A 21,776-nucleotide genomic window follows, 5' to 3' on the forward strand; every position below is an offset into this window, starting at 1 on the left:
AAACTTGCTAAACAAAATTAAATGTTGTGTTTCTCATTTCTTGGAAATGAAGTGTTGAATCTACTCCACAGAAACCACGGCACTCTCTGAAAATAGCAATTTTTTTCAGAAGCAGTAACCATGGTTGCTCTTAATTAGAAGCTGAATTGGTTTCAAATATAAAGTTTTGTTTTATGATGAAAGGGAGAGAAAGCTGGACATTCCTGGGGAATTGGTACTTCTCTCTCATTGGAAGGGCAGACAATCAGCTGCCCCAGCTTCCTTCCCTTCTTAACCTCCAAAGTCTTCTTAACTCTCCTTCATCTTCCTTCCCGTGCTGGAGGAAGAACTGTACTTTTGCCTGTTTGTTTCTTCCTTCTTAAAAAAAGTATTTTTAAATTGTACATAAAATTCCATATTCTCCCCTTTAAAAAGGAGAGATACAACATAGATAAGGCTACAGTCCCCTTTGACTACCCGCTCCCCCCAGGCCCTTCTAGACAATGATCCCTATCATTTTCCAGGGTATATCCCTCCAGAGCCTCATCTGTACATTGTCACCTGTAACTGTGTTCTCCTGTATCCCTTCTAGTCTGCTTGCCATCCATCCTGCCTGCCATCCCTGAGATGCCCATAGCTCTGCCCAAATGGAAGCAAGAGGTCCTGTTGGGTAAGCCATAGTCATGTGACTGGGTCCACACCGGAGGCTGTTCTAGCTTGAGCTTCTAGGTCTCGCTTCCTGGCCAGCTCTGTCTAACTTGACAGGGCTCTGATCCCTGTGTTTGCCCCTCATCAGTAGCTGGCCCTCACTCCCCTTTGATATCTCGAGTCATGGTAAATTTTGCAGTCCTGTAGTGTTCCTGTGCTGGTCTTTGACTAGTTTGCTGTCAGATGGATCTCCTGCTTTGCTTTGTATGGTGGAAGGGCAGAACTCTGCAGGCCACATTTCCCAAGCTCTGGTGTCAGCTGGCCTCTGGCTGGTTTTGGACAGGAAGAATTCTGGCAAGATTGTAGGGGAGGAGGAATGAAGAAGCCAAGGAATTTCTCTCTCTCTCTGACCTGGTTAGTATCTCCTTCATTATTCCAGTTCCATTTGGCCAGACCTGCCTCTTTCAGCTTCTGCAACTGATCTCAGCCTTTGGGTTCAGTTATCTCTGCTTCCTCCCTTTGTTCCTTCAGTCTAGAAGTGGGGGCAGTGTCCCACTCGTCCTAATTTCTGGGTTGTTTCCCTGTCCTCTTGGCTTCTCACTCAGTTTAAAATACTTAGAGCATTTGTTAGAAGAACAGCTGGAAATGATGGTTTTTTACACCCTGGAAGTTTATTTTATGATTTCCAAGTTATAGCTGCCAGGACTTCTTGATTCCCTTTCTGCTGAAAGCACTCATCCAAGAAGAGGTTAACACCTAGGGGATTGGGAGGGCTCAGGTGGCCCTAAAATATAAATCCAGATGTTGGTGGGCGGGTTGTTGTTGTTGTTTTTAGGATAAATTGTCTAGTTGGCATATGTGAACTGTAGGTTTAGTTACTTGTGGAACTATGGAAGGATTAAACCAAGTTATGGTGATAGAAGAGAATAGAAATTTTAGAAGCCAAAAGGAGAGTTTAGAGTTCCTCCAGTGAATGTTTTTGATACTCTTGCCCATAGAGAAATCACAGACAAGAAAGTGGGCATTATATATCCAGAATGGGGGTATTTGATCTGGATGATGTAGAGCAGCGGTCCCCAACCTTTTTGGCACCAGGGACCGGTTTTGTGGAAGACAGTTTCTCCACGGACCACGGGTTGGGGGGGATAGTTTTGGGATGATTCAAGCACATTACTTTATTGTGCACTTTATTTCAATTATTATTACATTGTAATATATAATGAAATAATTATACAACTCACCATAATGCAGAATCAGTGGGAGCCCTGAGCTTGTTTTCACTTGCCACTCACTGATAGGGTTTTGATATGAGTCTGCAAGTAATTGATTTATTATGGTCCCTGTGCAGTCAAACCTCTCTGCTAATAATCTGTATTTGCACCCACTCCCCAGTGCTAGCATCACTGCCTCATCTCCACCTCAGATCATCAGGCATTAAATTCTCATAAGGAGAGTGCAACCTAGATCCCTCACGTGCACAGTTCACAGTAGGGTTCGCACTCCTATGAGAATCTAATGCTGCCACTGATCTGACAGAGGCAGAGCTCAGGCAGTAATGCGAGTGAAGGGGAGCTGCTGTACATACAGATGAAGCTTCGCTCGCTCGCCCGCCTGCCTGCTGCTCACCTCCTGTTGTCCGGCCCGGTTCCTAACAGGCCATGGACCTGTACCAGTCCATGACCCAGGGGTTGGGGACCCCTGATGTGGAAGAGACCAAGAGGTGAACGAGGTGGGCAAAGACAGCACTGACACGGTGTCTTTTAAATAAATAGGCTATAACAATTTGACCAGCAACTAGAATCTGCTGCCCAGGGGAAAGGGACAGGCTTTGATATTTTGTAATCTTGTTATAGGTCTTTATTTTGTTCCTCCTGGACAGTAGTGAGTCATCTTATGGCACAAGAGTGAGTTCTGCCTTTGGTCACTGGATGTCTGGGAAACCCAAGGTGTAGAATTGATTAGACCCTTTCCTGTTTCGTAGAAACTTGGTTCACAGGGACATTGAATCCAGTGGTCCAGCCCATGATGGAAAGAACTGTCCTGACTCCCCACAGTCTGTATTCCAGGGCAGACATTTGTTTTTTGTTAATTTTTGGTAAGACTGTGAAATATTAAGAAGCTCTAAGATTTTTCTAACTTTCTTTTCTTAATAGGTCTTTATTGGAGTATAATTGCTTCACAATACTGTGTTAGTTTCTGTTGCACAACAGAGGGACTCAGCCATATGCATACACGTGTCCCTGTATCCCCTCCCTCTTGAGCCTCCCTCCCATCCTCCCTATCCTACCCCTCTAGGTCATCGCAAAGCACCGAGCCAGTCTCCCTGTGCTACGCTGCTGTTTCCCACCAGCCAACTGTTTTACATTTGGTAGTGTATATGTCCAGGCACTGCTACTCTCACTTTGCCCCAGCTTTGCCCTCCCACCCCATGTCCTCAAGTCCATTTTCTATGTCTGTTTCTTTATTCCTGCCCTGCAGCTAGGTTCATCAGTACTATTTTTTTTTTAAGATTCCATATATATGTGTTAGCATATGGTATTTGTTTTTCTCTTTCTGACTTATTTCACTCTGTATGACAGTCTCTAGGTCCATCCACCTCACTACAAATAATTCAATTTCATTTCTTTTTATGGCTGAGTAATATGCCATTGTATATATGTGCCACATCTTCTTTATCCATTCATCTGTCGATGGACATTTAGGTTGCTTCCATGTCCTGGCTATTGTAAATAGTGCTGCAGTGAACATTGTGGTACATCTCTCTTTTTGAATTATGGTTTTCTCAGGGTATATGCCCAGTAGTGGGATTGTGAGTCATATGGTAGTGCTATTTTTAGTTTTTTAAGGAACCTTCATACTGTTTTCCATAGTGGTTATATCAATTTACATTCTCACCAACAGTGCAGGAGGGTTCCCTTTTCACCACACCTTTTTCAGCATTTATTGTTTCTAACTTTTTTGATAATGGTCATTCTGACCACCGTGAGGTGATACCTCATTGTAGTTTTGATTTGCATTTCTCTAATAATTAGTGATATTGAGCAGCTTTTCATGTGCCTCTTGGCCATCTGTATATCTTCCTTGGTGATGTCTACTTAGGTCTTCCGCCCATTTTTTCACTGGATTGTTTGTTTTTTTTGATATTGAGCTCCATGATCTGTTGGTATATTTTGGAGATTAATCCTTTATCTGTTGTTTCATTTGCAAATATTTTCTCCCATTTTGAGGGTTGTCTTTTTGTCTTGTTTATGGTTTCCTTTGCTGTGCAAAAGCTTTTAAGTTTAATTAAGTCTGATTTGTTTATTTTTGTTTTTATTTCCATTACTCTAGGGGGTGGGTCAAAGAAGATCTTGGTGTGGTTTATGTCAAAAAGTGTTTTTCCTCTGTTTTCCTCTAAGAGTTTTATAGTGTCTGGCCTTACATTTAAGTCTTTAATCTATTTGGAGTTTATTTTTGTGTATGGTGTTAGGGAGTGTTCTAATTTCATTCTTTTACATGTAGCTGTCCAGTTTTCCCAGCACTACTTATTGAAGAGGCTGTATTTTCTCCATTGTATGTTCTTGCCTCCTTTGTCATAAATTAGATGCCCATATGTGCGTGGGTTTATCTTTGGGCATTCTATCCTGTACCATTGATCTATATTTCTGTTTTTGTGCCAGTTCCGTACTGTCTTGATTACTGTAGCTCTGTAGTATAGTTTGAAGTTGGGGAGCCTGATTCCTCCAACTCCGTTTTCTGTTCTGAAGATTGCTTTGGCTATTCAGGGTCTTTTGTGTTTCCATACGAATTGTAAGATATCTTGTTCTAATTCTGTGAAAAATGAATGCCATTGCTAGTTTGATAGGGATTGCATTCACTCTGTAGATTGCTCTGGGTAGTATAGTCATTTTCACAATATTGATTCTTCCAATCCGAGAACATGGTATATTTCTCCAGCTGTATGTCATCTTTGATTTCTTTCATCAGTGTTTTATAGTTTTCTGAGTACAAGTCTTTTGTCTCCTTAGGCAGGTTTATTCCTGGGTATTTTATTCTTTTCGTTGCAGTGGTAAATGGGAGTGTTTCCTTAATTTCTCTTTCTGATTTTTCGTTGTTGGTTTATAGGAATGCCAGAGATTTCTGTGCATTAATTTTGTATCCTGCAACCTTACAAAATTCACTGATTAGTTCTAGTAGTTTTCTGGTGACATCTTTAGGATTTTCTATGTATAGTATCATGTCATCAACAAACAGTGACAGTTTTACTTCTTTTCCAATTTGTATTCCTTTTATTTCTTTTTATTCTCTGATTGCTGTGGCTAGGACTTCCAAAACTATGTTGAATAAGAGTGGCGAGAGTGGACATCCTTGTCTTTTTCCTCATCTTAGTGGAAATGCTTTCAGTTTTCACCATTGAGTATGATGCTTGCTGTGGGTTTGTCATATATGGCCTTTATTATGTTGAGGTAGGTTCCCTCTATGCTCATTTTCTGGAGAGTTTTTATCATAAGTGGGTGTTGAATTTTGTCAAAAGCTTTTCTGTATCTATTGAGATGATCATATGATTCTTACTCCTTAATTTGTTAATGTGGTGTATCACTGATTGATTTGCATATATTGAAGAATCCTTGCATCCCTGGTATAAATCCCACTTGATCATGGTGTATGATCCTTTTAACGTGCTGTTGGATTCTGTTTGCTAGTATTTTGTTCAGGATTTTTGCATCTATATTCATCAGTGGTATTGGTCTATAATTGTCTTTTTTTGTGATATCTTTTTCTGGTTTTGGTATAAGGTTGATGGTGGCTTTGTAGAATGAATTTGGGAGTGTTTCTTCCTCTGCAATATTTTGGAAGAGTTTGAGAAGGATTGGTGTTAGCTCCTCTCTAACTGTTTGATAGAATTTGCCTGAGAAGCCATCTGGCCCTGGACTTTTGTTTGTTGGAAGATTTTTTTTTTTCAGCTTTATTGAGGTATATTTGACATAAAATTACAAGATGTTTAAAATGTACATCTTGGTGATATGATGTATGTGTACATTGTGAAAGGATTCCACCCATCTCGTTAATCAACACACCCATCACATCACGTATTTATCCTTTTTGGGGGGGAGGAAGGAACATTTAAGTTCTACTCTTTCAGTAAATTTCAATTATACAATACAGTGTTATCACTACAGTTGCCATGTTTTTCATTACATCCTCAGACCTTATTCATCTTATAACTGAAACTTTGTACCCTATTACCAACCTCTCCTTATTTCCCCCACCCCCGAACCGGGCAACCACTTTTCTGCTCTGTTTCTAGCCTTTGACTTTTTTTTTTTTTTTTAAGATTTCACATATAAGTGATTCTATGCAGTATTAGTCTTCCTCTGCCTGGCTTATTTTAGGTTAATTACATTTAAAAAGCATTCCAACCCATGTCCTCAAAAGCTGTATAATCTTCCTTTACAAATCAGAGTTTTTATTTAAATTGTATAAAAACCATATATGGTTTGCATTATTTTTTCTTATTAGACATCAGGTGTTTTTTGTTTTTTGTTTTTTTTTTTTTTTGCGGTACGCGGGCCTCTCGCTGTTGTGGCCTCTCCCGTTTCGGAGCACAGGCTCCGGATGCACAGGCCGAGCTGCCATGGCTCATGGGCCCAGCCGCTCCACGGCATGTGGGATCCTCCCGGACCGGGGCACAAACCCGCGTCCCCGGCATCGGCAGACGGACTCTCAACCACTGCGCCACCAGGGAAGCCCTAGTCATCAGTTTTATACACATAAGTGTATACATGTCAATCCCAACAGCTCAATTCATGACACCAGCACCACCACCACCCCGCCACTTACCCCCCATGGTGTCCATATGTTTGTTCTCTACATCTGTATCTCAATTTCTGCCCTGCAAACCAGTTCATCTGTACCATTTCTCTAGGTTCCACATATATGTGTTAATATACGATATTTGTTTTCCTCTTTCTGACTTACTTCACTCTGTATGACAGTCTCTAGATCCATCCACGTCTCTACTAAGGACCGAATTTCGTTCCTTTTTATGGCTGAGTAACATTCCATTGTACATATTTACCACATCTTCTTTATCCATTAGTCTGTCGATGCGCGTTTAGGTTGCTTCCATGACCTGGCTATTGTAAATAGTGCTGCAATGAACATTGGGGTGCATGTGTCTTTTTCAGTTATGGTTTTCTCTGGGTATATGCCCAGTAGTGGGATTGCTGGATCATATGGTAATTCAATTTTTAGTTTTTTTAAACAACTTCCATACTGTTCTCCATAGTGGCTGTATCAATTTACATTCCCACCAACAGTGCAAGAGGGTTCCCTTTCCTCCACACCCTCTCCAGCATTTGCTGTTTGTAGATTTTCTGATAATGCCCATTCTAACTGGTGTCAGGTGATACCTCACTGTAGTTTTGATTTGCATTTCTCTAATAATTAGTGATGTTGAGCAGCTTTTCATGTGCTTCTCTGCCATCTGTATGTCTTCTTTGAAGAAATGTCTATTTAGGTCTTCTGCCCATTTTTGGATTCGGTTGTTTGTTTTTTTAACATTGAGCTGCGTGAACTGCTTGTAAATTTTGGAGATTAATCCTTTGTCAGTTGTTTCATTGCAAATATTTTCTCCCATTCTGAGGGTTGTCTTTTCGTTGTCTTTATGGTTTCCTTTGCTGTGCAAAAGCTTTGAAGTTTCATTAGGTCACATTTGTTTATTTTTGTTTTTATTTCCACTACTCTAGGAGGTGGATCAAAAAAGATCTTGCTGTGATTTATGTCAAAGAGTGTTCTTCCTATGTTTTCCTCTAAAAGTTTTACAGTGTCTGGTCTTACATTTAGGTATCTAATCCATTTTGAGTTTATTTTGGTGCATGGTGGTCAGGAGTGTTCTAATTTCATTCTTTTACATGTAGCTGTCCAGTTTTCCCAGCACCACTTATTGAAGAGACTGTCTTTTCTCCATTGTATATCCTTGCCTCCTATGTCATAGATTAGTTGACCATAGGTGTGTGGGTTTATCTCTGTGCTTTCTATCTTGTTCCATTGATTAACATTTCTGTTTTTGTGCCCGTACCATATTGTCTTGATTACTGTAGCTTTGTAGTATATTCTGAAGTCAGGGAGTCTGATTCCTCCAGCTCTGTTTTTTTCCTCAAGACTGCTTTGGCCATTTGGGGTCTTTTGTGTCTCCATACAAATTTTAAGATATTTTGTTCTAGTTCTGTAAAAAATGCCATTGGTAATTTGATAGATTGAATCTGTAGATTGCTTTGGGTAGTATAGTCATTTTCACAATGTTGATTCTTCCAATCCAAGAACATGGTATATCTCTCCATTTGTTGGTATCATCTTTAATTTCTTTCATCAGTGTCTTATAGTTTTCTGCATACAGGTCTTTTGTCTCCCTAGGTAGGTTTATTCCTAGTTATTTTGTTCTTTTTGTTGCAGTGGTAAATGGGAGTGTTTCCTTAATTTCTCTTTCAGATTTTTCATCATTAGTGTATAGGAATGCAAGAGATTTCTGTGCATTAATTTTGTATCCTGCAACTTTACCAAATTCATTGAGTAGCTCTAGTAGTTCTCTGGTGGCATCTTTAGGATTCTTTATGTATAGTACCATGTCATCTGCAAACAATGACAGTTTTACTTCTTTTCCAATTTGTATTCCTTTTATTTCTTTTTCTTCTCTGATTTCTGTGGCTAGGACTTCTAAAACTATGTTGAATAACAGTGGTGAGAGTGGATATCCTTGTCTTGTTCCTGATCTTAGAGGAAATGCTTTCCGTTTTTCACCATTGAGAATGATGTGTGCTGTGGGTTTGTCGTATATGGCCTTTATTATGTTGAGGTAGGTTCCCTCCATGCCTACTTTCTGGAGAGTTTTTATCATAAATGGGTGTTGAATTTTGTCAAAAGCTTTTTCTGCATCTATTGAGGTGATCATATGGTTTTTATTCTTCAATTTCTTAATATGGTGTATCACATTGATTGATTTGTGTATATTGAAGAATCCTTGCATCCCTGGGATAAATCCCACTTGATCATGGTGTATGATCCTTTTAATGTGTTGTTGGATTCTGTTTGCTAGTATTTTGTTGAGGATTTTTGCATCTATATTCATCAGTGATATTGGTCTGTAATTTTCATTTTTTGTAGTATCTTTGTCTGGTTTTGGTATCAGGGTAATGGTGGCCTCATAGAATGAGTGTGGGAGTATTCCTTCCTCTGCAGTTTTTTGGAAGAGTTTGAGAAGGGTGGTTGTTAGTCCTTCTCTAAATGTTTGATAGCATTCACCTGTGAAGCCATCTGGTCCCGGACTTTTGTTTGCTGGAAGACTGTTAATCACAGTTTCAGTTTCATTACTTGTGATTGGTCTGTTCATATTTTCTATTTCTTCCTGGTTCAGTCCTGGGAGGTTATACCTTTCTAAGAATTTGTCCATTTCTTCCAGGTTGTCCATTTTATTGGCATAGAGTTGCTTGTAGTAGTCTCTTAGGATGCTTTATATTTCTGTGGTGTCTGTTGTAACTTCTCCTTTTCCATTTCTAATTTTATTGATTTGAGTCCTCTCCCTCTTTTTCTTGATGAGTCTGGCTAATGGTTTATCAATTTTGATTATCTTCTCAAAGAACCAGCTTTTAGTTTTATTGATCTTTGCTATTGTGTTCTTTGTTTCTATTTCATTTATTTCTGCTCTGACCTTTATGATTTCTTTCCTTCTGCTATCTTTGGGTTTTGTTTGTTCTTCTTTCTCTAGTTCCTTTAGGTGTAAGGTTAGATTGTTTATTTGAGATTCTTCTTGTTTCTTGAGGTAGGCTTGTATAGCTATAAACTTCCCTCTTAGAACTGCTTTTGCTGCATCCCACAGGTTTTGGATCATCGTGTTTTCATTGTCATTTGTCTCTAGGTATTTTTTGATTTCCTCTTTGATTTGTTCAGTGATCTCTTGGTTATTTAGTAACGTATTGTTTAGCCTCCATGTGTTTGTGTTTTTTACCTTTTTTTCCCTGTAATTCATTTCTAATCTCAGAGCCTTGTGGTCAGTAAAGATGCTTGATATGATTTCAATTTTCTTAAAAATTTACTGAGGCTTGATTTGTGACCCAAGATGTGATCTATCCTGTAGAATGTTCCATGTGCACTTGAGAAGAAAGTGTAAACTGCTGTTTTTGGATGGAATGTCCTATAAATATCAATTAAATCTATCTGGTCTATTGTGTCATTTAAAGCTTCTGTTTCCTTATTAATTTTCTGTTTGGATGATCTGTCCATTGGTGTAAGTGAGGTGTTAAAGTCCTCCACTATTATTGTGTTACTGTCGATTTCCTCTTTTATAGCTGTTAGCAGTTGCCTTATGTATTGTGGTACCCTTATGTGGGTGCATATATATTTATAATTGTTATATCTTCTCCTTAGATTGATCCCTTGATCATTATGTAGTGTCCTTCCTTGTCTCTTGTAACATTCTTTATTTTAAACCCTATTTTATCTGATATGAGTATTGCTACTTCAGCTTTCTTTTGATTTCCATTTGTATGGAATATCTTTTTCCATCCCCTCACTTTCAGTCTGTATGTGTCCCTAGGTCTGAAGTGGGTCTCTTGTAGACAGCATATATATGGGTCTTGTTTTTGTATCCATTCAGCCAGTCTATGTCTTTTGGTTGGAGCATTTAATCCATTCACGTTTAAGGTAATTATTGATGTGTATGTCCCTATGACCATTTTCTTAATTGTTCTGGGTTTGTTTTTATAGGTCTTTTTCTTCTCTTGTGTTTCCCGCTTAGAGTAGTTTCTTTAGCATTTGTTGTAGAGCTGGTTTGGTGGTGCTGAATTCTCTTAGCTTTTGCTTGTCTGAAAAGCTTTTGATTTCTCCATCGAATCTGAATGAGAGCCTTGCTGGGTAGAGTAATCTTGGTTGTAGGTTTTTCTCTTTCATCACTTTAAGTATATCCTGCCACTCCTTTATGGCCAGCAGAGCTTCCGCTGAAAATCAGCTGATAACCTTATGGGGATTACTTTGTAATGTTGTTTTTTGTTTTTCCCTTGCTGCTTTTTTTTTTTTTTTTTTTGGCGGTACGCGGGCCTACTCACTGTTGTGGCCTCTCCCATTGTGAAGCACAGGCTCCAGACGCACAGGCTCGGCGGCCATGGCTCACGGGCCCAGCCGCTCCGTGGCCTGTGGGATCTTCCCGGACCGGGGCACGAACCCGTGTCCCCTGCATTGGCAGGCGGACTCCCAACCACTGTGCCACCAGGGAAGCCCTCCCTTGCTGCTTTTAATATTTTATCTTTGAATTTAATTTTTGTTAGTTTGATTAATATGTGTCTTGGTGTGTTTTTCCTAGGGTTTATCCTGTATGGGACTCTCTGTGCTTTCTGAACTTGGGTGACTATTTCCTTTCCCATGTTAGGGAAGTTTTCAACTATAATCTCTTCAAATATTTTCTCAGACCCTTTCTTTTTCTCTTCTTCTTCTGGGAACCCTATAATTTGAATGTTGGTGTTTTTAGTGTTGTCCCAGAGGTCTCTGAGATTGTCTTCAATTCTTTTCATTCTTTTTTCTTTATTCTGATCTTATTTTCACCATTTTGTTCTCCAGCTCACTTATTTGTTCTGTTTGAGTTATTCTGTTTTTGATTCCTTCTAGTGTATTTTCCATTTCTGTTATTGTGTTGTTCATCTTTGTTTGTTTATTCCTTAGTTCTTCTAGATCTTTGTTAAACATTTCTTGTATTTTCTCAGTCCTTGCCTCCATTCTATTTCCGAGATTCTGGATCATCTTTACTATCATTACTCTGAATTCTTTTTCAGGTAGATTGCCTATTTCCTCTTCATTTATTTGGTCTTGTAGGTTTTTACCTTGCTCCTTCATCTGTGACATATTTTTTTGCCATCTAATTTTTTTTTTTTTTTTTTTTTTATGAGTGGGATTGTGTTCCTGTCTTACTGGTTGTTTGGCCTGGGCTTCCAGCCCTGGAGTTTGTAGGCTATTGGGTAGAGCTGGGTCTTGGTGCTGAGATGAGGAACTCCGTGAGACCTCACTTGGATGAATATTCCGTGGTGTCTGAGGTTCTCTGTTAGTCCAGTGGTTCAGACTCGGACCTCCCACCACAGGATCTTCAACCCAACCCCAGGCTCGTGAACTAAGTTCCCACAAGCCGCCTGGGGTGGCAAAAACAAATAAATAAAATGAAGAAAAAGAACAATAACAAAGTAAAAAATAAAATTAGCCTAGGAAACTAACAGATATGTTAGGAAGAATATAAAAATAAAGTTATAGATGCATCAACAACTTGAAGGTACATCAGTACCACAACAGTAAAAAAAGTGGAGGAGGGAAAAGAAAAAAAAAGTGGGGACGGGGAAGGCCTTTGCTGTGGAGGGCAGGGCCTAAGCAAAGGCAAGGTTTGGGTAGTGGGTGGGGCCAATGCTCAGGACCCGTGGGGCTGGGAAAGGCCCTGGGGGCTGTGGGGGGGGTGGAGCTTAGGCTCAAGGAACAGAAGGGACCCAGGTGTGCCCCCCACCTCTGGTCTCAGATGGTAGGGGACCTCACCTGGGAGCCCAACAGGCTTCCTGGACTGAGTGGGTGGGGCAAACGCCCTCTTCTCCTCTCCTCTGGTCTGGGAGGGCCCCTCCTGCGTGCCTCTACTGATCTCCCTAGTCTCCCTCCTATGTCCCCAAGGACCGACGCAGCCTGGAGGGGGGTTTGGAGGGCAGGTACCGGCTTGGGAGCTCAGCAGGCTCCCCTGCCCAAGTGGGCCAGGCGATCCCGCTCTGCTCCTCTCCCACGCTTCCCAGAGAGTCCCTCCTGCCTGCCTCTCCTGATCTCACCAGCCTCAGGGGCGTCAATCCTGTCTGACCTCCACTTCTTCTCTGCCCTCAGCCCCACTACGTCCTACCAGTTCACTTTGGGGTTCCTCCTGTCTCCTTGGGCATCAGAGTCCCCCACCAGCAGCAGGCAGGTGCCCTAGTTATGGGGAGGCGCTAACTCTGCGTCTTCCCACACCACCCTCTTGACTCTTCCTTCCCTAACTATATTTTCATAGACAGCTTGGGGTAACATGTGAACTAAGAATATATTTTCATGTTAATTTCATCTGAAAACAAAAATAGAAGTGAATAAGTATATTACATAAATCCAGACTGATTTTTTGACTGTCTCTGTATTGACTTTATTTAAAAACATGGATGGTAACCTAACAATGTTAATAGGCAGAAACATTGAACTGGTGCCATTTTGGCAGTTCCAATGAAGAAACCAAGTGGTAATTAAGTTTTCCCCTTTCTTGTGGAACATGGTTATACAACAGTTACATTATTCTGCCAGCGAAGTAGCCCTAGGAGAATTAAAGCATCGCTGGAAGCTGTACTCTAGTGTTATCCATGGAAGTATTTCAGAACTTTCTACTAATCAAGCACAAATCCCCAACATGGGATTATTATTATTTTTAGCTGTTGAAAATTAAAAAGAAAAAGAAAAATATGTGCAGGAAATGTTTTTCATCTATGGGTTAAGCAGTACTCAAGAGAAAGCTGTATTCTAAAGGGTGAGAGTTTTAGTCAGGATTCTTGGCTACCAGGGACTGAAACCCAACTCAGACCAGTTTAAGCAAAAAAGGAGGTTTTGTGTGTTTTTACAAATCCTGGTGTAACTCACAGAACCAAAGGAAATGTTGTAGGAATGGGGCCCACTAGGAATTAGGCCCGCGTCCTGGGAGCACATCAGTATCCCTAGTCTCTGCTTCCCATTTCTGCATCTGTCCACATGCCAGCAGTATTTTCTTAGACATCTCCACCAGGTGCTCCCTCTGTGGCCAGAGGGGTGGGTTTTGTGATTCGGCGCCTGCAGCAGGACCATATGAAGTAGGAGGAGGAGCATTTTGCCAGAAGGGGAGGGTGCTGTTTGGAAAGATGAAACACTTTGGGTAGGACACATTTAGCAAGAGGAAAAGAGACCTCAGGTCTGAAAGATCAACTGGATTGGGTTATGTTTTGACAACTTCCTAAAACTACATAGACTAGATATTCCTAGGGAATGTTAGAATCTTTTTAAAAGACATGTATGCACACACACACATACTTACATATTTTGTACAGATGTCCATGATACGTTAAATGAAAAAAAGGTCATAAAATAGTGTATGACAGGTTCTATTTCCATAAAAACAAACCATCCAGCTCCTATATATATATATATATGTATGTGTATCTTTGTTTGAGTGAAGAGAAAGGTGTGGAAGGATACAAAGACTGATATTGTTGGTTACATCAAGGAGTTGAGAATAGGAGTTGGGGCTGGGGGAGATGATCAGCTTTGCCTTTATATGTCATGTATTGTGTCATTTCACTTGTTAAAATAAGCTTGTGTTATGCTCGTAATTTGAGAAACATCCAATTAAGGAAAAAGAAGAGGAGCCTATTCCGACTGACCTCAGGAGCGTGGATGCAGGGATTGAATGTGATAGCTTGGGAGTCATGTCATTTTTTTTTTTTTGGCTGTGCCGCATGGCTTGCAGGATCTTAGTTCCCTGACCATGGATTGAATCCGGGCTCTTGGCAGTGAGAGCGCGGAGTCCTAACCACTGGACTGTGAGGAAATTCCCTGGGAGTCATGTTATCTTAGGCTGGCAGGCCAGGGCATTCCACTCTCCCCAGATTTCCAGGACTGGGAAGCACGGCAGAGGATGTTGCAAACCAGACTGGAGCAGCAGCAAACTGGAGAGATCCACAGCACTGTTGTTCACCAAGTCTGTATCCCGTACAGAAAGCAGACCTAAGTGGATCAAACCTACCACCACCCCTGATATAGCAAAATCTCCTGGGCAGGACCCTTCCTACCCAGCACACAGATGGCTGCTTCTGCTCATGGACTACCCCTGCTCCAGTCAGCCATGGCAAGAACAGCTGGGCTACTTTCAAATGAAGCACCTGATCTGAGCCACTAATTATGCGCGAAAGCAGAACTGATGCGCCCCTTTCATGGAAAAGAAGGCCAAACGGCTGGCCCTTTGAGCCTCATGGTCTGTTCGGTTTGGTTAAGAACTTCCAATACCTGGCACTAACCTGCTACAGAGGCTCTTATCATAAGTAACACACCCTTAGGATTGTACATGGATGAGGATGTGTGTGGGGTCGAGGGGTCTCCCTGTCTGTTGTCACAGAACCACCATAATGAATGTGGCTAAAGAGACATGGGCTGAGGTCCTGACGAGGGAATCGGTGATGTGCGATGTTCTGAGGTGCTGAAGATCAAACAGACAACGGCAGCTGCCACTGCAGCCAGCCCTGCCATTTACTGGGTGCCTGGACTGTGCTGGGTGCACCACATACATCTTAGTGTGTAATTCTCAACGATTTGGGTGGCTGCTTTCAGTCACAGTTGATAGTTGGGACTCAGGGTAAGTGATGTGCCTCAGGTCCCACTGCCAGTAAATGGCAGGTTTGGGTTAGGACATTTCCCCCCAAACCACACAGCCTCCTGAGGAGCGAGCCTTTATTGCATTTTCCACTCACTAGCCAAAGGAGTTAGAGCAGCTCTGATTTTAGATGCATGGTCTTCATTCTTGAGATGGAATTGTTCCATCAGAACTAAAACCTAATTAAAAAATAATAATGTGCAGAATGGAAGGACGATGTAAGGCAAGTGGCTTCTGCCACTGGGAGGGCCATGCCTGTTCTCTTACTGCCACCTGCTAAGAGGGACTAGGGAGAGAACGGATCTGGGCACTGGGATTCGAGTGTGAACCCAGTTCGGGACACTAAATTGTAGGTGCTTATGGACCTGAGGCAGAGGTGGCCATGGGTGATACTCATTTGCATCTCAGAGAGTCTTTGAACAAGACAGAAAGATGGAAGAAAACTCTAGGTGCACAATGAAAAAAAAACAACACACAGAAATAATATGATCCCAATTGTTAAAAATTGGATATAAATTTACCAAATAACAGTTATGTATGGCTATATGGTAGAATTAAGGGTATTTTATTTTCTTCTGAATATTTTTCTCTGTGTATCAAGACTATTTGTAGTGAACATGCATTATTTCAATAATCAGGGGAAAAAGTTATTTATAAAAGAAAATGAGACCTGTTTCTTTAGTGGAAAATGTCCCATCATGATATGGGCGGGTGATAAGGTAGTGCCAGTAAGTGTGTCTGAGTGTCCATCACTATCCAAGATGTATGTGAACAGAAGCTCAGGTTCTCTGCATGATTACAAACAAACACAAACAAACAAACAAACTCAGCTTGTGGCAGTTGACAGATCAGGAGCTTGATAGGAAGTAAGAAGGCCAGCTGTAAAGGGCTGTTTTCTAGAAATACTGGAGCCTTCTCAGGCCATCCTCACCCACAGGCAAGCTTCAGAAATATGGCTCTGGGAGAAGCTGTGGTTATGGCTTTGTGGCTGAAAATCAGCATTAGAGAAGGGTAGGAGTCTGAGTTTTCAAAGCAGGTGTCCTGCCTGGCAGTGGGTAGAGAGCCCAGCCTTCTGAGTCTGTCCCTTGATGCCACAGCTTGTGTTTCAAGCCATTGTTCCCATTCATGGCATGTAAGTTAGGTTGAGAGAACTTCCTACTGAAGCTGCCAGCTGAGCTGTGACTGGTCATCCATTTGCAGAAATGAGTGCCTATCCTGGTCTGAAGTAATTGCTTCTGGTGTGACCTAGCTGGGCTGCTTACTCTTGTTGGTCCATCGTTGCTTGGACTGTCAAATAAAGGAGTGGGGATGGAGGATATGTTTCAAAAGCTTCTTCGAGCTCTGAGATCTTAGGATCCCCTGTTCTTTGGAAAATGGAAATATCTTATAGGAGGTGATTCAGGGTGGCTTATTGTACACTTCAAAAGTGGCTAGTGTGACTGAGGAACTGAATTTTAAATTTTAATTAATTTTAACTAATTTAAGTTTAAATTTATATAACCACATGTGGCTAGGGGCTACCCTATTGGACAGCACAACTCCTTAACTGGAAAATCTAACACGAGGTGAGCGTTTTGAATGCCTATATATATTTTTATATATACCTATTTTTGAAATTAAAAGAAACTTTTTATAATGTCAGAAAAACGCTTTGGGTTCATTACACACAATACAGACAAGAAGAAGAAGAAAGTAAAAAATAGTCACGAAAATACCTACTCAGAGATAACTGCTATTGGCACCTTGGTGTATAACCTTCTAAATTCTCTTCTGTGCTTACGTCTTAGATAGCCAGCTGGCTTTCAAAAGCATAGTTTGAAATCATCCAGGAAAGGGATAAGATGTGTTAGAAAGAGAGAATGCCTGCTCATTGCCCAGAAGAGAATACTGATAAAGATTTTAGCAATCTGCCACGGCTGATGTTTCCTTTCTGGGTGCTAGGTTATCAATCCCATGGGATGGGATGCGTTTGGATTGCCTGCCGAAAATGCTGCGATCGAGAGGAATCTACATCCAGAAAGTTGGACACAGAGGTATGTGTTTACAGGCATATTCAAGCACTTGTATACAGAACCCTTAAACAATTTTTTTAACCTGTGCACAAGAAATAGAAAGTAAAGCAAACAAAACATTGCAGTCTGCCGAGCAATAAACAGTATTGTCTGTATTTGGTGTTTGCCTTTTTGCACACTGTATTCTTATCTAAGAAATAACAAAGAGGGTTTGGATATCATTCATGTGTTCATTTTGATGCTTTGTTATTTAGTTATTCTTCCTTTGAGTATTTGCGTTTGGAAGGAAAAAGGAGAAGGAAAGGGTGACATTTGTTAAATTTCTACAGTGCTCTTCATCTTCGTGACTGTAGTTTGAGCCATATACAAATTCCACATTATAATTTTCTCTGCAGATTCTGTTAATTTTTTGCCTTCACCATTCTGAAGGAAGAGGAACTTAGATATTCAGCGAGGAAATATATGGCCAATTTATTCTGGGTGTGGCTTTCTCCAAGGAGGATATACTCTCAGTACCCACTGTGCCTCAGGCTTCCATGTACTTGTGGGCCAGCAGTGCCCATCCCTCTCCCTCCTGATAAAGCCTTGAGGGCCTTATACCAGAACCCAGCAGAATGTTCTGGGCTCACTCCAGCCCCTTTCACAAAGCCTTTCCTCACCCTACCCGGTTCAAAGTCTATCCCCATTGTCTTTCACCTCCCTTTGCTTTATCTTGCCCAAGGCTACATTGTAAAAAGAAATATCTTCTGCACCATCTATTTGTCTTTTTTCTTCCTAATCCCTAGTTTCCACTTTTCCAATTATGGTTAATTCTAGAGTAAAGGGAGTGATGAAAAAAGGAGGAAATAATGATTTAAATAAAATGGGTCAAATATGGTATAAGTTTGATGTAAGCTAGGCTAGGGATTGGCAAATTCCATGGGCCAAATTTGGCCCTGCCTGATTTTGTAAATAAAGTTTTATTGGAACACAAGCCACACCCATTTGTTTATATATTGGTCATGGCTGCTTTCATGATACAATGGCAGAACTGAGTAGTTGTGACAGAGACCATATGGCTCACAGAGCTGAAAACATTTACCATCTGGTCCTTTACAGAAAGTTTGCCAACTCCTCCAAGGAGGAGTAGTATGCTCCTCCAACTAGAGCATAGCAGTAAAGAAGATGGCCCCTGAATCAGGCCACATAGGTACAAATCCTGCCTTTCCTTCTTCCTAGCCATTCACCTTGAGCAAATTACTTAACCTCTCTCCGCCTCAGTTTATTTATCTGTAAAGGAGGGATAGTCGTAGTTCCTACCTCTTATGAATGGATAAAGATTAAGCACTGTCTTAGTCAGCTGCTATAACAAAAATACCATAGTCTGGGTGGCTTATAAACAACAGAAATGTATTTCTCTCAGTTCTATAGGCTGGGAAGTCCGAGATCAAGGCACTTGCAGATTTGGTGTCTGGTGAGGACCTGCTTCTTGGATCATAGACAGCTGTCTTCTCTCTGTGTCTTGACATGGTAGAAGGGGCAGGGTTGCTCTCTGGAGTCTCTTTTATAAAGGCACTAATCTGGTTACCTCTCATAGTACCTTTGGTTACCTCAAAATACCATTACGTTGGAGATTAGATTTTAACATAACAATTTGAGGGAGACACAAACGTTCAGTCTGTTGCAAGCACTTTTCTGCAAAATGCTTAACACGAGGCTTGGAATTAAAATAAGCTATTGTTAGCTAATCAGAGATCACCTAGAGAACTTCTTCATGGTTTTCCATATTTTCAGTCTGCTTGTACTGAAAGGGGACACAGTAGAAATTAATTAGTCCTTTTTCTTTAAAAAGAAAAAAGAGGACCTAGAGATCATCATATTAACTGAAGTCAGACAGAGGAAGACAAATATCGTATGATATCACTTACATGTAGAATCTAAAAAAATGATACAAATGAACTTACAAAACAGAAATAGACTCACAGACATAGAAAACAAATTTATGGTTACCAAAGGGGATAGTGGGGAGGGGCAGGGGGAAATAAATTAGGAGTTTGGGATTAACATATACATATTACTGTATATAAAATAGACGAACAACAAGGACCTATTGTATAGCACAGGGAACTATACTCTGTCTTGTAATAACCTATAATGGAAGATAATCTGAAAAATATATTTATATGTATATATGTATAACTGAATCACTTTACTATATATCTGAAACTAACACAGCACTGTAAATTAACTATATTTCAATAAAAAGTTAAAATTTTTTTTAATTTAAAAAATTTAAATAGAAAAAAGTAAATAATATTTCATATTATATTAAAGTTGATTAATTTACTTCTCTCCTCTTTTCCAATTGTTGGAGAGTTTTCGGTTTTAGGTTTTGATTGACAAAGCACTGTATGGCTCCTCCTGGATTCCCGCAATTTGTATGTTAAGATTTTTCTTTTCAGTCGCTTTTAAATTTTTAAATGCTTGGCTTAAATTTGTGCAGAATACAGGCATATGGATGGGCCAGGAGTGCACAAATCAGAAGGGTTGCCTTCCTGAATGGCCTGGGAAAGGGTTAGTCCCTAGGACCAAAGACTATCATGGTTTTTAGTGGCTTTTGCAAGGGTCCAAAGAATAGATGTCTTCTACTAGGCAGATATTTTCACGGATTCTTAGTAATTAATTTCTTCGCCAGGGCGAAACAACACTTAAAGCCCTTTGGAATAATCTAGACTTTTCCAGTTTCCTTTTCACATTCTCAAAGTGTAGTTTGTTTATGGCTTTTCCTGTTTCTAAAATCCAAACTCTTTTCCCTTTGTTTCGCAGTAATATTAGACACATGAGGAAACAACTTGATCGACTGGGCCTGTGTTTCAGCTGGGATAGAGTAAGTCACCTTTTTCCTGGAAGGTCTTTATTTTAACCAAGGTCCTGATTGAATGGGGGATTGTGCACATTTACTTTATCTTCCTTCTCTTCAGGTTGGGAGGAAGGAGGAAAAGAAGGGTGGCAGAAAGCAGGAGGGAAGGATTAGCACTCCACAAATAAAAAAGTATCCCCAGTGGATAATTTGCCTGCAAACAAGTAATTTTCTGTGGGATTAAGCTAAGAGAGTTAACTTCTTATTTAACTTCACAGTTGGCTATTATTTATGTGTGGCAAGAGCTTTGCACAAGGATTTCTCGTGTTCTCAGCAATAGTTTAAAAAGACTATTGGAATCTATGTAAAAGTGATTAAATGTCAACCCATGTGGTCCCTTTAGGTGATTAGGTGTAGGCTGATGGATCATTTATCTCTTTTGTTCCATGTTTGGAATTGAGGCTTATAACAAAAAGCCTTTTGGTATAAAATGTTTTCAAACTGTGTATTAAACCACTGGAGAATTCCAGACCTGGGTGGAGTTCAGTGAAGACCACCTGGGTGTTAGGAACACCCACACTAAATACGGCTGAGCCCTTTAAAGCTCTGGCCAAAGACCACCCCTTAGACATTGATGAGTGGTCTGTTAGGTAAGATGAACTCTTGCTTGTCCTCTCCACGAACCAATGTCGTGATCTCTCTTAGCATCCCACTAACTCCACAAAATGCTTTTCATTGCTGGGTCTGTCAGGTTCAAGATCATATCCTTTTACTCATGCGAAGCACCTGGAACAAACCCAAATGCAATCACCTTCTCCTCCTCCCCCATAATTTCTTAAATGATTGCGATTTGATGAGTACAGTAAAAAAGTGAAAATCAGACACGTTTAAACAGTCCCTGCTTTTTTCTTTTTTTCTTTTTTAGCTTCTTTAGATAACGTCATGGGTTGAATCAAGTTCTTGTTGTAGCACTGATGCCATTTTTATCACTAACTTGCAAGGTCACCAGGGTTTCATATGGTAGAGGTGTGAAAAAGTCCTGGTGCCTGAGTCAAGTTGTCCTGAGGAGCCAGTGGGGAAGTGCTGATGAAGAATGAACTGCATTCTAATGTGGAGAGAACTGAGTAATGCCCTCAGCTCTCCAGAGATGCGTTGGTAAATTCCTTGAGAGTAGAGATGGGCTTGTTAACCCTCTAGGATGAGAACTAGCCTAGTCCTACGCAGGAACAGCAACCATAAATAGTTCAAAAATTAATGCATTGTTTTCCTGATTATCATAGAAGATTGGAATATGCAGAAAAGTATAAGGAAGAACATAATGTGGTTAATGTGGTTAACCACAATGTGGTTAATTTAACGTCCTTGTATGGTTCCTTGTAGTCTTTTATTCTGGAATATTATATAATTTACTTTTGCAAAATAGAATTCATAATTTGTGTTTTTTATTTTGCTTTTTTTTACCTGCTATTCATGAACATTTTCCCAGTTTATTAAATATTCTTTGGAAAAAGTGACTTTTTATAGCTGTGTAGTTTTCCATCTTATGAATGTATCATGATTTATGTAACCTACCCCTTATTATCTTATGTTTAGATAGATTCTAATGTTCCTCTGTTATAAATATAGGTTCTCAATCACTCTTGTAAAAATCTGAAGTCCAGAAAGCTGTAAAAGCGAAAAGTTTTTCCATAACTCATTTGCCTGCAAAACCTGACCTGAACTGATGTTTATCTCACTTAGAATGAATATTCATATATTTTACTCTAGGAATAGTGATGTAATTGATTAGTAGGTGCTCTCCCAGACCTAGTTAGGTAAATATACTGTTACCTTTTCATATCCAAAAGGTCTTAGTTCTGAAGCACCACGGTTGGACCACAAGCATTTCAGATAA

The 21,776-nt window shown here is 40.3% G+C and overlaps 1 protein-coding gene across 8 annotated transcripts in view; it reads left to right on the forward strand.

The window, feature by feature from the left end:
- The window catches only part of LARS2 (leucyl-tRNA synthetase 2, mitochondrial), a 278,070-nt gene that overhangs the window by 124,259 nt on the left and 132,035 nt on the right, over positions 1–21,776 (forward strand). For 7 of the 8 annotated variants that reach the window (XM_079934198.1, XM_079934197.1, XM_079934196.1 and 4 more), the window contains 2 exons: positions 16,973–17,064; positions 19,849–19,909. In XM_079934198.1, the coding sequence (XP_079790324.1) occupies positions 16,973–17,064; positions 19,849–19,909 (153 nt within the window). Of the gene's footprint in view, positions 1–450; positions 650–16,972; positions 17,065–19,848; positions 19,910–21,776 lie in introns of those variants that run through there. The other variant, XM_079934203.1, reaches the window with a different exon arrangement.

The sequence above is a fragment of the Stenella coeruleoalba genome (assembly GCF_951394435.1).
Source record: "Stenella coeruleoalba genome assembly, chromosome: 10".
In the NCBI taxonomy this organism is placed as follows: domain Eukaryota; kingdom Metazoa; phylum Chordata; class Mammalia; order Artiodactyla; family Delphinidae; genus Stenella; species Stenella coeruleoalba.